Source organism: Candoia aspera, chromosome 1 (assembly GCF_035149785.1).
Source record: "Candoia aspera isolate rCanAsp1 chromosome 1, rCanAsp1.hap2, whole genome shotgun sequence".
NCBI lineage: Eukaryota > Metazoa > Chordata > Lepidosauria > Squamata > Boidae > Candoia > Candoia aspera.
The window spans coordinates 163,223,616-163,239,792 of NC_086153.1; the positions used below are offsets into that span (position 1 = coordinate 163,223,616).

Sequence of the window (16,177 nt, forward strand, 5' to 3'; positions counted from 1 at the left end):
CAGAGGCGGGGATGGGTCCTGTTTCAGCTGCTTGCCCTGGGGGTCTTACTGGAGCTGCTTGGCCTCTCGCTGGGCAAGCTCTCACCATGTGCCCCTGGGCTCCGCAGTAGAAACACAGGGCTCTCTCTCTCCTTCTCTGCCTCTCAGTCTCGGAAATCAGTCTCCTGCTTGCCCCAATCTGCATTGGCTCCTCTTGTGCTGAGTGAGAGGCTGTTACAGAGGGAGCTGGAAATCCTGAAAACACTCGGAGGGTCTTGCTTCTCCCCGGCTGCATCTGCCTAAGCTCCTCTAGCCTGGCATCTATGATCACCGATAGCTGATATAGGGCTTCTAACGTAGCTGGTGTTCCCTGGCGCACCAATTCATTCTTAATCTCCTCATCCAGCCCGTTTGAATTGGTCTTTTAATGCACTCTCATTCCAGTCCAGATCTCCTGCTAACAACTTGAAATCAGCAATGTAGAGTCCCACCCTCTTGTTACCTTGCTTGAGCCTCCGAATCTCCCGGCTGGCCGTGGCCTCTCTGATGGGGTCGTCAAAGTGTGCTCAGAACCCTGCCAAAAAGTTCTGGTAGTCGTTGAGAATCAGGTCGTTGTTCTCCACCATGGGAATAGCCCATTTGGCCACTGGTCCCTTCAGCAGGCCTAGGATGAAGGTGACTCTGGTTCTGTCTGTGGGAAACTCTGCGGGTCTGCTGTCGAAGAACATAGTACACTGTGTGAGAAAGATTCTCAGCTGTTCTGCTTCTCCTCCAAATTTCTCTGGTAGACTGCCCTGGGATCTCAACATTACTGGTGGGGCTGCTGCTGCTGCTGCTGCTGCCGGTTGTGGGTTAATCGGAGCTGGTTGTTGCAACTGCTGTAGCATGGCAGCTTGTAATGTGTTGATCTGGAGATCTACTTGTTGCTGGTGTTGTTGTAAGGCTGCTGCCAAATGCGAGCCGCATTTCTTGGTTTTCTGAAGACATTTCTAAACGTATCTGCTTAATTGCTTGTTCCTCCCTCTTTCGATGGGAGAAGAGTTTGTTAGGATTGATGTCCTGACTACCAGGAAACACACTGAGACAATGACTTGGTCTCTAATATTTATTACTAGTACTTAACAAGAATCCTAACAAACTGAGGAAGCGTGGGAAAAACCCAGCCATATAAACCCCAAAGGTTAAGGCGGTCCCGATCTGTGTCTCTTTGAATGGCTGAACAGTTCCTCAGTGCTACGCATGCGCTTGACAGTCTGGGTGGGAGCCCCCTGCTCGCCATCCTTACTCATGACACTGGGGGGCTGAACCTCTCACTTTGGAAAGGCTGCAATGGTGTAATTAATGTAGAAATTAAACTATAAAGGGGTAAAAATACACCATTGTAAGTCTTTTAATAGGAGGGATGGGATAGTTAGTTCACCATTACAATTAGCTCTAATTTGCATGGTAACATTTTGCTGTAGCAAAATTATCAATGGATGCTGTGGCTAATTTCCCCCAAAGTCTCTCACAAGGAATAGATTCGAAGACTGCCCTTAATTCAATAAAGCCAATATAAAGGGTACCTTTAAGAGGGCTGGAGTACTGATCTGATAAATGGATTGTACATTGATCCAGTGTAGAATATCCTGATTAAGAATCTAGCATTCTTAATGCAGATGATGTGGCCATCATATCTACAACTCATTCATTGAGACTGGCACAAAGGGATCTTAGGCACTATTCAGTTTACCCAGTAATCTTTCATACAACAGTCCTTCTCAGTTAAAGAGTTTATTAACATATGTAGGTTCAAAGAATATGCAAGAATCAAAGAACATACAAGATTCAGAGGGTTTGGGAGGCAGTAATATGGAAAAAATGGAATGAACTGAGTTGGTGAATTTAATAAGCCTGTGCTTTCTATGAAAAAAATTACCAATAGGTGCTTCCAACTTAGCATGAGGACAGCACCACCCTATTATTTGTTAAAACAGTCTGATCTCTTATCAGGCCTCTGTCTAAGCTTGAAAAAAAGATGCTGCTCCTTTAAGAATTGCATTAACTTTAATGCATTGCTTTTTCATAAATGGACTTCAAGGTTATGACTAAATGTATCATAAAAGGATCAAATGTGTATGACATCAAATACAAGGTTTGATTCCCCGAATTTGGTAACTACATTTTCATATATATATACATATATACATACACATACATATACACATACACACACATATACACACACATACACACACACATATATACACACACACATACACACATACACAACATACATATACATACATACATACACACACTATACATACACACACACACACACACACATATATATATAAATCTACCAAGACCACTCATTTATAACTCAGGTTTAGCTAAAAGACAGTAAGGGGTATGGATAAGTCTGACAAATTGACAAGGTAAGAATCTGGCATTCATGCTTTTCAGCAGAGTTATTGATGGTAAATTATCCTCCAGAACATTTCCCTGAGCTGGAAACCCCTTGCTGTGTAACATCTTAGCTAGATTTGTTGCAATGAGACGGTTATACCCTTTCCTACGATGCTTGGGCACTGTATAGCCATGGATCATAGTAGCAAATTGGTCTGTCAGACCCCAGGAGATGGGGCATCCATGTTCATCCAAGACACATATGCTGGGGAAACAGCAAATGAGGTTGAGGAGGTACTTCTGGCATTGGTTGCTGCCTCCTCGGGACCATGTCTTATTCAGCAGAGTTGCATGAGATACATCAAGGGAAGTCAGTTTTGGTGCAGGAACTAGCCTAAGAGAGATTTCTCTGCTTAACATTTACTGCAAGAAACGTAGGATAAATGAATATAGGAACACAAGGGGGGCATTGAATCCTTTTATGTTTGCAAAGAAGTACCCCAAAAGTAGGATTTTTAAGACATAATTTGCTCAATGGGGCAAATAAGGAAGGAAAAAAGTTTTGTTTCTGGAGCCTCCTTCCACCCTTCCCAAACAGATAAATACAACTTTCAGAGCAACTTTATTAAACTTAAACATTCTCCTGGGAATTTCAGAAGTTACTAGAGTAATAGGGGCAGGAAGCATTGGACTGCTGGTAATCCTTGACTAAACTGAAACTTTTATATCGGCTTTCATAAATTAAAATTTTGCTTTGACATTTACCGAACAGCAGCATTGCTACAGAAAATTGTAAGAATATGGTTAGACATACGGAAGTTGAATATCTGGAAGTGCATCTGGGTCTGGGAGGATTATCATTTGGAATGAAGATAGCTTCACATTTACACGCTTGGAACCAGCAACAATCTTGGAAGTTTTGTATAAGCCATCCTGTAAACCTATGTTCAGGGGAGAAAAAATATTTTAAGTATAACATATAAAGAAGACACCATCTTTAAATCTAACCATAACTATTAATGATCTATAAAACTACAAATGTCACAATCTTTCTTCAAATACTTTGACATTTTTGGAAATTATTTTGAAGTGGAAAAACCAATACAATTCAATTTTTTTAGGTGACATTATGAAACCAAATCTACCTACAGTCAAATTGGTATACCTTGCTGGATTATTCAAATAATAAACTCATTCTTATTTGCCAGAAACACCTAACACATGACTGAAAGAAGTCCAGCAAAATGGTCACTCATAAGAACATTTGATTAATTATGTGTCATCAAGTCAGTGTCAACTCTGAGTGACTGTGCAGGCAGATTCTGTCTGATAACCTGTCCCTAATCTAGTGCTTCAGGTCTTCCAACAATGCACCCATCATCATTGCAATCAAGTCCATTCACTTTGCTGCTCATTATCCTCTTTTTCTCTTTTCTTCCACATTTTCCAGCATTATAGACTTCTTAGGAGAGGTACTGTAGGTCTTCGCATAATGTGTTTAAAATGTGATAATCTGAGTCTGGTAATTTGTCCCTCAAGTAATAGCTCTGGGTTGATTTGTTTAATAATCTGTTTGCGTTCTTCTTGGTTGTCCATGATATTCTCAGAAATCTTTTCCAGCATCAAAGCTCAGAGGTGTCAATACTCCTTGTAACCTGCTTCTTCAAACTCCAACTTTTGCTTCTATAGAGTGCCACACAGAAAACCATTGCTTGTATGATTCTGATCTTTGTACTTATAGACATGTTCTGGCATCTGAATGTCTTTTCCAAGGCATTCATCTCTACTCTACCAAGTGCTAGTCTGCAGCATATTCCTTGACTGCTGGTTCTTTTCCTGTTGACAGTTGATCCTAAAAGGCAGAAGCTACCCACCATTTCAGTATCTTCATCATTAGTTCTAAGGCTGGTTGCTGTACCTGTGGTCATGAGTTTGGTCTTCTTTATATTTAATCTTAGTCCCATTTTTTTTCACTATGTTCCTTGACTTTCATTACTAGAGCTTGAAGATCATTTGCATTTTCAGCTATCAGAGTAGTATCATCAGCATAGTGCAAGTTATTGATATTTCTTCCTCCAATTTTAAAACCACACTCATCTTCTTCCAACATAGCCTCCCTCATTATGTATTATGTATATAGGTTGAATAAATAAGGGGAGAGTATACAGCCCATTCTCACTCCTTTGCCAACCTGGAGTCAGTCTGTTCCACCATATTCTGACTATACTGTGGCTTCCTGATCTGTGTATAGGTTTTGCATGATGACAATTAGATATTCTGGGATTCCCTTTTTTCTCAGCATATTCCCCAGCTTGGCATGATCAACACAATCAAAGGCCTTTCTATAATCAAAAGAAGCACATACTGAGCTATTTTTGACATTCTTTCATCTTCTTAATTATGCAACATGCATCAGTAATAATGTCTGTTCCTTGGCCTTTTCTAAAGCCAGCTTGAACATCTGGTATCTCCCTTTCCACATAGGGCTCTAATCTATGTTGGATGAGCATTATTTTGCAAGCATGTGACATAAAAGTTATTGCATGACAATTTGCACTCTCTGTTAAGTCTCTTTTCTTTGGTATTGGTATGTAGACTGACCTCTTCCAATCTGTTGGCCAACTCCAGCAACTTCCTATGTCACTACTTCCCTGTTTAGGTGCCTGTTTACTTTAGGTGATTGAAGTTCTGTCAATTTATATCTATTTCAAATAATTGCATTATCTCTGGGATATTTGTCCTGGAAATGGACTCTCCAGCTAAATAAGGAAACTTCTGTGGAAAACCATCCAGTTGGGTTGCTTCCCATCCATTTTTTTCTATCACATGCCCCTATCCAGTACCAGTAACTTCCAGATTTGCAAAAGACAACTGGATGTACAGAAGAGAACATAAGGTAATCAGATCTTAAAGGAAGTAGACTGAATTATTTAAAATTCTGATGGAAGCAAGAATAGCCTGTGAGTCTTGAGGGTGCATGGCATTGTCCAAGGATTATACATCTAAGGGCAAGTTCAAATCAAAGAAATCCCTGAACTGCAACTGCCAACTCTGAAAGCAAAGCTAAAGGCTCATACAGTGATATTCATTGAAAGGAACAAAATACTTCAACCAATTGTACAGGTACTTATTAGGAGGGGGGACTTGCTAGATGGCTGACCTTACCACTTGGGCTTCAGCATTCTGAAAAGCTTTCCTAGAAGGATTCTAATTCAACCAGTCCAAAACACAGAATGCCTTTTATGTCAATGTGGTATATAAATAAGAACAGAAAGATGCTTAAGCTTGTTCTTTACACAGGGAATTGTACCAGAGAAAAGAATTGAATTCCAGAAGGGGTCAGAGGAACACTCCTGACTTTCCTTTTTATTATTTGTACCCAAAGTTGAGCATCAAATAAGGATAGAAGAAATAGTCACTGAAAGCAAAGATAAGAAATCTACTGTATTAATACAAAAAGAAATCTGTTGATAAAAATAAGCACAAACTTATTGGAGTTCAGTTTTCTTTCATCGTGTTTACTATTGCTTAAAAGTAATAAATCACACCATGTTTGAGGGTTACCTTGTGTACATGTGTTGTGTCATCCCTGGAAGAACCTGTTGCATAGGCTACTAACCATTAAATACTTCTGGGAGTTGGGATACATAATTAATTTCAGAGGGATTATTATATAAAGCAGTAGTACTCATTGCCACTTGAGTTTTACACTCCTTCTGTTTCACAACAAGGTTTCTTCAAGCCCTATGGGCCTCATCTTCTCTTGGCTTTCAGTGCCACCGGGTGTTAGTTTATCCATAGTGCCAGAATTTGAGAGGAAGCACCATGTATTTCCCTCCTTGACCTTTGATAGGAAGAGGCAGCCAGAAGGATCTGTCAATAACTGAAAAGGACAGTCATGGGGGCACACTGGATAAGGTACTTTCTGCTTCCCCATCTTCTGGGGCTAGCTACGGAGCATTAATGAAGAATTGATCTATCAAATCTCAGCCACTTTATCTCATTATAGCTCTGGTTGAATTGAAAGAATGGCAAGAAAGAGAGAAAAGGAAGAAACCCTTTCAGAGTACTAAGTCTCTGTGATGATTGGGATGTTGGAACTGCCAATCAAGGAACAGCAACACTGGGCATTTCCTCCCAGGTTATATTCCAGCAGCAGGAAGCAAGTGGGAGAGAAGGATTTGGGAAGGCCAGGTAGAAGAACAGGTCTGAGGAAGAATGAGCATCCCAGCCTGCAATACCTGTCAGGGTAATAGAGTTAAGCATAATTTTAAGGCCAGAGTAGGCTAGTATTGATGGGATATAAATAATTCGTAGAAATAAATTCATAAATAACTGAACCCCTTTTAAAACCCATTTTTAAAGTTATTTAACAGAAGTCAATTTTTCCTTTGTTTCTATGTTAACCAAGTGTCTGTGCTATTCTATATCTTTCCTTTGTGCCTTAGAAATTTAAAAATGTCTCAACAAGATTTTAATGGTGGCAGTGGAAGACAAGGATAATAAGGAAAAGACACCCCCCCATGACAAGGAAGGATGCTATTGTCTCTCACAAGCCTTCTTCCTGTTTAGAAGTCAAAAAATATGAGTTTGAAGTTATATGAGAGAATTTAGAGAAAAAAAATGGTGCTGTTAAGGAGCTCCAATCCACTGAGATCACACTGCTTGCTAGACAAGGTTCATATGGGGAACAATATGGCTGTTTCACCTGGAGAGTCAAAATAAAAAGTTGGCTTCTGCCTACTTGCTCCAGTTACCTAGTCAGACTAACTTTTTGGGAAGCTCAGGAGAAACATCCCATCACAACAGAGTGATGAAAAGGCAGCATCCTATTAGAGTCTGGTTTACTTGTACCATCATTTTTTTCATCTTTTATCTGAAGCAGCTTTCCCCACTTGGAAAACTCCAGATAGTTTGTATCATAACCAATAGTCTGGGATAATGGATGGTATAATTAAGCATCCTAGTGGGGGTGAGGGTTTTGGCTGGAGAAAGAATTTGACATCATCTGTGAAATTCTGAAGAACTTTTCAGTCTCTCATTTTAAAATCTTCTTTAAAAATTCAGGATAACCAATAATGTGTTATTTTTCATAGCAAAGAATAGGCATTACCTTGTATCTGGAAGACTTGCTCCCAGTTTATAGTTTCAGGGTTCTCCACCAATGCCTGGTATGCTTGCAGATTTTTGTAGAAAACAGCATAGGCATTAGTAAAATAGTCTAGGGCATCACTTTTGGCCTGTGTGTAAAAAAAAAGCAGCATCTTAATTCAGTTCATAGTATTATGTGCACAGATATGCACCTAGTTTGTTGCTACAGTTAAGGTTCACAAAAGTGAAATGAGGAGGTCTATAGATTAGGTAGGTCCACTGATTAGCTGCAGTGGGAAAACTGCAATTCTCTGTGTTGCCTGGGCTGCATTCACATGATATACTAAACTGAACAATACAATAGAACTGAAACGGCCATTAGCCATTGAGTCCAACCCTCTGCTATGTGCAGGGACCAAATCAAAACAACTCAACAAATGTTTATCTAGACTTTGCTTGAAGTCATTCAGTGAAGGGAATTCCACCATGTTCCTTGGGAATAGTAGGCCTTTAGGAAGCTGGTTAAGATCTGGTTCTTCCCCTGGACCATTGGGCCAAAATGAGTACAGGCTCCCTTTTTTAGGAGTTATAGTAGATTTAGCCACATTTACCATTTACTTTTTATTTCATTTTAATGATGTGCTTGGTATTATTGGTTTGATTTTCCTTTCTTTTTTCTTTTGTACACTGCCCAAAGACACATTGTTTGAGTTGGGTGGCTATATACAATAAATAAGTTGGTTCAGCTGTCAAACTCTACAGGTAGTCCTTGCTTAACAACCACAATTGGGACTGGAATTTCAGTTGCTAAGCGAAGTGGTCAGCAAGTGAATCCAACCCAATTTTACAACCTTTTTTGCAGTGATCATTAAGCTAATCACCATGGGCGTTAAGTGAACCATGTAGTTGTTAAGTGAATCACTTGGTTCCCCATTGATTTTGCTTGCCAGAAGCTGGCTGGGAAGGATGAAAATGGTGATCATGTGACCCTGGGATGCTGTGATGGTCATAAATGTGAACCAGTTGCCAAGCACCCAAATTGTGATTACATGACCACAGGGATGCTATGACAGTCCTAAGAGTGAGGACCGGTCGTAAGTCGATTTTTTTAGCACCATCATAAGTCTGAACCATCACTAAATGAATGGTTGTTAAGCAAGGACTACATGTACGGTCAACATTAAATAAAGAATGTATAACAGATATAACAACAATGCCTGAAGAACTATCAAGGGATCTGCAATGGTAATGATATAATTTTATGGTCAAACTAGATTTAACATTATATGTACAATTTTTTATTCATATACTTCAGTAGCTTTCACTTCCACTTTTAGTTCTACTTTTTATTGTACCTAAATCTGAAATGGTAATTAAAATTAATTATAGTTTAGAGGAAGGATGGGTAACCCATAGTCCATAGCTCACTGAAGCTCTTGTTTGTCTCTAAACTTTTTCACCATTGTTTTGCCAACTCTCTTCCCTAAAAGCTCTTCTTGTACTAATAGCCACATTCTGAAGGAGGCGCTTTGTACCCACACAGCAATGAGAATTGCATTATGTCCCAAAATGTTGTCCACCCCTGAATTAGAGAACTAAACTATACTTTGAAATTGTTTTGGTTCCTTGAAAGCCTAGTTAAGATAATCAATTCCAACCATGATTTTGACATAACAGATTAGAATTAAAATGAAAGCAAGAGTAGCCAGGCTGTTGAGTTTCATAACTCTACATGTTAATAGTCCCCACATCTCTGGAGAATACCAGTTTAGGGAAATCAGTATGAAATTTTAGATTAGTGCCCCAAAAGTTCATTGTGTAGTTCAGTGTGTTTGTATAGATCCATTACGAGTATTGCTTTACTTCTTTTTGTTGGCGAGTAATTACAGCTTTAAATTCTGGCCATGAATCCACAACCACTTCCTTTTTGAATGGATTTCCTCTGTTTATATGCAATACTGCTCCATAAACCTTAAAAAAAAAACAACAAGGGGGCTTATAATGATTTATTTACACTTTTAAAAATAAAATTCTTTGGGTTCTTTTACCTTCTCAGGGCATTCACCAACTGGCAGTATTTGCAGCTACAACATTTATTGACATTTTCATTCAGACTAGCAACATTTTCAGCTTTAGACACCTAAATTATTAGAAATGATTATTAAATGTTGCAAGACAAAGAAGGCTGAATGGAACAAAAAATTAGAGATCTTTGTTTTGTCTAAACAATGGGAAATTGTCTTAACATTGATATCAACATTTTTAATAGATCTTAAGTTATGGCTTATTCAACAAAGAAGAATAGATTATAGGACTCCATTGTTTACATAGAAAAGGAATTAAATAAATCATCATGTTGGAGATGTAATAAGATTAACGTTTCATCAAAATAATGAAACAATGTTCTAAAGTTTTATGTTTTAGGAAGAAATATTGACTTAGAGGTGGAGTTTAACATTTTCAGATATCCATATTCTTTTGAACTACATACCTATTAAATGGAAACCGTTGGTTCCCCAAGATGGCAAAGTGAAAGCATCTAGCTACTAGAGTGCTCTGCAAATTTTTATTTTTACTTCTATATTATCAGACTAATCTTTCATTAATCACTGATCTCTGTGCACAACTGTATACAACTAATTTCCAAACAATTTTATCTACAAACTGGGTGAGAACTGTTTATAATTTACCATCAAGAGAAGATTACAGCATAGAAAAGAGGAAGAAACAACAAAAAATGTATTCCGGCATGCAGACATTGCTTAAACCAACCAAGCAACAAAAAATAGATGACCTCATGGAATTTAAAAAGAAGGTGGCCGAAGAAGATAATGTAAGTAATGACAGCATGATGATGGAGTGGAGGTTATATGGTGTGGGCTCCCATGGATAGTTTTTTGTAGGTTGTAGGTGGTAAGAGGCATGCTGCTTTGTTTCATGCAGAAGTTAAAAAGGAGTGGAGAGAATACTGAACCCTGCGGCATCCCACAAAGTAGGGGCCGCAGGCTGGACCTCTTGCTCCCTATCAACTCCAACTGGGACTGACCCTGGAGGAAGGAGGTGAACCAGCGCAGAACCACACCACCTACCCCCAACTCCCTAAGTTGATCCAGAAGGATACCATGGTCGATGGTATTGAAAGCCACTGAGAGGTCAAGAAGAGTAAGGATGGATGCACTGCCCCCATCCCACTCCCGCCAGAGGTCATCCATAAGTGCGACCAATGCCATTTTCATCCCATAACTGGGCCTGAAACCTGACTGAAAGGGGTCTAGATAATCCGTTTCATTCAGAATCCTCTGGAGCTGCAAAGCCACCGCTTTCTCAATCACCTTCCCCAAAAAGGGGAGGTGGGAGACTGGGTGAAAATTGTCCAGTATAGTAGGGTCCAGCGATGGTTTCTTGAGGAGGGGTGCACCAGCACTTCCTTAAAGGCTGCTGGGAACACCCCCTCTCTCAGGGATGTATTTACCATCGCCTGGACCCAGCCACATGTCACCTCCTGTGCTGCTTTCACCAGCCAGGAGGGGCATGGATCTAATTGGCAAGTGGTAGCATTTACAGTCCAGAGGATCCTGTCCACTTCCTCGGGTTCAACAGGATCGAACTAGTCCCAGATAACCTGGTAAGTACATTCCCTGGGTATCTCCTCCGACTGTCTCACGCTTGGAGTCCAACTTGATCCGGATCCGAGCCATTTTATCCTGCAGGTGCCCTGAAAATTCCTCAGCATGGCCCTGTAGATGGATTTCTGACTCCCCTTTCTCCAAAAGGGATTGGGTAATCTTAAACAGGGCCACTGGGTGGCATTCTGCGGACACAGTAAGAGCGGAGAAGTACTGGCGCTTCGCCACTCTTACCACCACAAGGTAGGCCTTAATTGTGGCTCTAGCTTGTGTTCGGTCGAGTTCGGTTTTTGTCTTCCTCCAGCAGTGCTCTAGGCATCTCTTAGCTCTCTTCAAAACCATCAGCTCCTCCGTAAACCATGGGGAGTGCCAGGTGTGGGTGGGCAAGAGAGGCTGCACAGGCACGATCCTGTCCAAGGCTCCAGCTGCCTCCCTATTCCACGCAGCAGCCAGGGCTTCTGCTGGACCATGCAGGAGAGACTTGGGTATAACCCCCACTCCCTCTGAAACTCAGCCGGGTCCATCAGTCGCCGGGCGAGGACCAATCGAATGGATCCTGCCTCCCTGCGGAGGCGGGCAGCATGAGAGAATCTCAAGGCCACCAGGGCATGATCCGACCATGACAAAGGGGAAAGATGTAATTCTCCCCTCAGATCGCCTTGTCACTGCTCCAACAAGAAAACTAGGTCCAGGGTGAGGCCACTGTCTCGAGTCAGGTCCTGAATAATCTGGAACAGGCCCATGGCTGCCATGGTAGCCATGAACTCCCAGGCTGCTTCCAAGGCCCGCACCAGGGAAGGCAGATTGAAGTCCCCCAACACCATAAGCCTGGGGAACTCCACTGCCAAACCTGAGATGGCTTCCAGCAGCTCAGGCAGGGAGGTTGCCTCAAAGCAGGGAAGCTGGTACAATAGCAACACTCCCAACTGTTCTCGGGAACCCAGCTTGAAGAACAGGGTTTCACACCCGGCCACTTGTGGAGCAGGACCCCTGATGGCCACTAGGGATTCTCGGATGGCAACAACCACCCCTCCTCCCCTGCCCTGAGGTTGTGGCTGATGCCAGACTCGAAACCCAGCCAGGCATATCTCCAAAAGAGCAACACCTCCTTCCACGCCCCGCCAGGTTTCAGTAATACATGCCAGGTCTGCCCCCTCTTCTGTGATCAAGTCACATATGAGGGGGGCCTTGTTGTTTATTGACCTGGCATTACAGAGTAGCAGCCAAAAGTCAGGACAACCACGAGTCTGCTGTCCAGGACCAGGGTTCGAGCACAGAGGGCTGGAACACGCCACAGGTAACAAACATCAGGGGTGTCTTCCTCTATGATGACCCGCCCTCTGGCTCCCGTCATATTGTCCCCTACCCATCACCACCTCAATCACCTGCCCTACCCTACAACTCCCAGAATCTTGAGATCCATTAGCCCCCACTCCTGGACTCGAGATCACTGGTTAAGGATAGGGACACCTCCATTCGTTCACACAACCACACTTCAACTCAATCACAGGGTGATGAAGGGCCCCCCAGTGTACCAGCTCATACTCTCGGCACTAGTAGAGCCCAACCACCACCCACACTCACACACTGTGCCCCCCCTCGGCTTCTCTCACTAGTCAGCAGGGGGGCAACCCAACCACACCTCCTGCCTCTCACTCAGGAGATGAGTGTTCTCACACTACCCATCCAAACCTGGGCACCCACTCACATCTCTCACACCTGAGGAGGCCCACCATTCACCATTTAGGGATCCCTAATAATCTAATTATATCCTGGGATGGTTAGGAAGGGATGGTCAGTTGATTTGCTGTAGTCTCTATCTCGATGTTCTCAAATCCAGTTATTCTAAAATCGGCCAAAGCAATATTAGAAGCCTTAGGCTGTGCCCACATCTGAGTGCCCTAACAGAACTCCAGAGTCCTCTGTGCCACTCAGACTGCCACTCCCCTAAAGTCCCATCTTTAAGTCTCCACCAAATCTACCTTCCAAGACCTTGTAGCACTATACCAGTCCTCCTGCTCAGCTCTAGGGATAATTTGAGACTGTTGCTACCGTACCAGCCTCCCTGCAGCATAGCAACCTCCGTGCCTGAGCTCCTTGACTGTATCTCAGGGTTGGCAGGCTTATGACCCTGGGGGACTTCAAAATGCCTTCCCTGGGAGTGGGTCTGAGGTGGCTCAGGAGTTCATGGCTACCATGACAGCCATGGGCCTATCCAGGGCCCGACACAGAACAATGATCACACTCCTGATCTGGTTTTCTTGTTGGAGCAGTGGCAACATGATCTGGAATTGAGAGAGCTCTCTGTAAGCCCATCATGATCAGATCACTCCCTGGTGGCCATGAAATTCTATGGTGCTGCTCTTCACTTCAGGGAAGTGGGACTTATTTGATCAGTCCACCCCTGGCGACTGATGGACCCAAATGAGTTCCAGAGAACTGGAGGTTATTCCTAATGGTCTGCTGTCCAGCCAAGACCCTGGTCATTGTTTGGAACAAGAGGGTAGCTGAGGCATTGGACCAGACCACACCCGCACAACCTCTCCCTGCCCATGGTTCCTGATTCTGTGGTTTATGGAAAAGCTGAGAGAAAGGAAACAAATTAAGAGATTCTAGTTTATCTTTTTATTTTAATTTAAGCTGTGGTTTTTAATGATTTTTATGTATTCTGTTTTATTATGCATGCTGCCCAGAGTCACTATGTGAGATGGGTGGCTATACAAATGTGATAAATAGCTAAATAAATAAATGCAGCTTGGTTTGGTCTTCTTTCTTCTTATTGGGTATTTTAATTCAAATTTACCTTGGATTATCTACATTACCTTGAGAGATTCAGGAAAATTCCTCCTTAACATATGTTCCAGGATCTGCAGTTTTGTGGAACAGTTAAGCACCAACATCTTCACCTGCCCATTTAACAGCAACCTAAGTACCAAAAGAGAAGTCCTGAGCCTGATGATTGGAAGCAAACATCCAATTTGATGGATTGGACAAATGGAAACCTGAAACATGTTCCTAGATATTACTCAATGCTTTGTAAGATCGGCATTGCCTTTAATAATAAAATGTACTTTATCTTAAACACCTTGTACAGATGTTTCTACATATAATGTGCGGTCTGTATATTCAGTACCAACTCAGATGGTACCATGGACACAAATTCTACCTCATGGAACTTGGTGGACTCAAGAATAAACCAACCAAAGCTTTATAATGGAGCTCATGGACAGGACTACCTGCAGTTGCAAAACAGCATTTTAATTGCCTGAGGACATCACATCACTGGTTTTCTGTCCATATTTATTTACTAGATAATTGCCTTATGCCAATTTTCCATCCATTAGTCAGTTCTCTATAATTCTGACTTTATTATGAGCATTGTTATTTATGAGCATATTAGTTCCTTCACTAAAGGCTACCCAAAGCAATATACAATGAACAAAAATTAGGCAGCAGATCTCTGAAAAAATATCTTACCATTTACAGTACAGGAAATTTTAAGTCATACTGCCCTTCAATCTCAAGGATTTTATATGCTATGAAAACACGTAGAAGAGGATGTGATCTGAGATGACGGAAGAGTACATTTAAAAGGAAGCACTCCCAAGCTAGCAACACAGAAATTATACCACCTGGATGCAGAATCTTTCAGTAGAATGGCAGAAGAAAAAGCAAGTCACTGAAAGCTTTGTATTTCAGAATAAGGACTTTTAAAAAGCTCTGCCCATTTCAAGAAATTACTCCCAAATTAGTGAAGGAACCTGCATACTTAATGCATTCAGCTGTCTAGACAATCATTTCAAAGGCCATAATTCTAACCCTCATAGATGGCTGGAGTTGATCTCACATACCTGGAGTTGACTCTAGAGCATTATTACTCAGATGCAGAACACAGCCAAAGCATAAAGAGGGAGCTGCACTTTAGTTTATATACATCTTCTAGGAGGGGGTCAATAGGTGGGTGGAAACATAAAGGGGAAAATAGCTACACCTGTGGAGGAGGGACTTAAAGTACTCACCAAATGAACTGAAGGTGTGTTCTGGATCTATTTCATTATCCCTGTCCTCATCTCTGATTGCTGCTCCTGAATTTATTACAAGAAAAATGTTTTGACATACTTTAAAATAGAACTGGTATTAAATATTAATCAATACAATGGTCAAGTCATTCTTAGTTCTAAGCATTATTGTAGAATTCTCAAAATTGTGCACAATTGTGAAAAGTAGGCAACTCCTCTTCCTTTCAAAATGTTTGGATTCTGATATGTGACACCCCTTTTCTTTTGTATGTTCAGCAGGGAAAAGTTTTCTATGTGCAACTCTATCTCTTCACAATCTTTTTCTGCCTGACTGAATCTTTTGTGGATCATGGTTTACAAGAGTGTTATTTACAACAGGAACGAGGAAGTTTTTGGCAGCTAGTGGCTGTACTTTTACAGGAGTATAGCAGATAGCGTATGATAGGGGTGTCAATAAAAGTATGTTAAGCCTATGAGACTTAATGTTTATCTTAGCCCATAAGACCTCCCCCCTCATTCATTGTGTCCCAGATTTCACCAGCATGATCCTGAAGGGAGGGATACATGGACCAAAGAAAGGGAATTGGGGCCACATATACTTCCCTTATGGGGTACATGTGTGCTTGAAAAGGGAAAAGAAAACCTCACAAGAAAAACCCATAAACACCTGTAACAATATATCCCAAGGAAATACAGGTTTCTAGAATAATTTATTCTGGAACGTGGCATGATTCTTGTCACCTGTCTAAAGTAAGCTGCATGCCTCTAGAATATTTTCAGTTAAGTCACTTATATTTAAACTCATAAGCTGAAATTAAAATACAAGTAATACACTCCAGTTTTTATAGCCCTTCTATATTAGGCAGTAAACACCTTGGTTTTTGATTACCTTAAGGCAGCATTGTTTCCTGTAAAGAGCTGCCACAGCCAAATTGTACCTTGACAATCCCAAGTCTAACTACTTCAGTGACTTAAACCTTTATCCCAGAGGGCTACAAAATCATTGCAGAATAAAAACACATCACACAAACTGAAAAATTAAAATAGATGTAATATTCTATCATAGAAAAT

The 16,177-nt window shown here is 41.4% G+C and overlaps 1 protein-coding gene across 2 annotated transcripts; it reads right to left on the reverse strand.

Moving 5' to 3' along the window:
- Positions 1-2,311: 2,311 nt before the first annotated feature.
- Positions 2,312-15,153, reverse strand: GLYATL3 (glycine-N-acyltransferase like 3). 2 transcript variants are annotated; one of them, XM_063317123.1, is made up of 6 exons: positions 15,107-15,153; positions 13,910-14,012; positions 9,325-9,432; positions 7,484-7,610; positions 3,185-3,311; positions 2,312-2,764 (listed from the first exon to the last, which is right to left on the reverse strand). In XM_063317123.1, the coding sequence occupies exons 2-6, from the start codon at positions 13,985-13,987 to the stop codon at positions 2,338-2,340; spliced, it is 867 nt and encodes a 288-aa protein (XP_063173193.1). In that variant the 5' UTR covers positions 13,988-14,012; positions 15,107-15,153; the 3' UTR covers positions 2,312-2,337. The 2 variants fall into 2 exon arrangements, with proteins under 2 accessions (XP_063173193.1, XP_063173183.1); XM_063317113.1 differs by lacking the exon at positions 15,107-15,153 and having other exon boundaries at positions 13,910-14,158.
- Positions 15,154-16,177: the final 1,024 nt, after the last annotated feature.

Coding starts and splice junctions, on each gene's coding strand:
- GLYATL3 (XM_063317113.1), bottom strand. CDS start 14,098: ATGTTTCAGGTTTCCATTTGTCCAATCCATCAAATTGGATGTTTGCTT. Junction 7,611..9,324: donor TTACTCGCCAACAAAAAGAA/GTAAAGCAATAC, acceptor TTTTACACACAG/GCCAAAAGTGATGCCCTAGA. Junction 3,312..7,483: donor GCAAGTCTTCCAGATACAAG/GTAATGCCTATT, acceptor CCCTGAACATAG/GTTTACAGGATGGCTTATAC.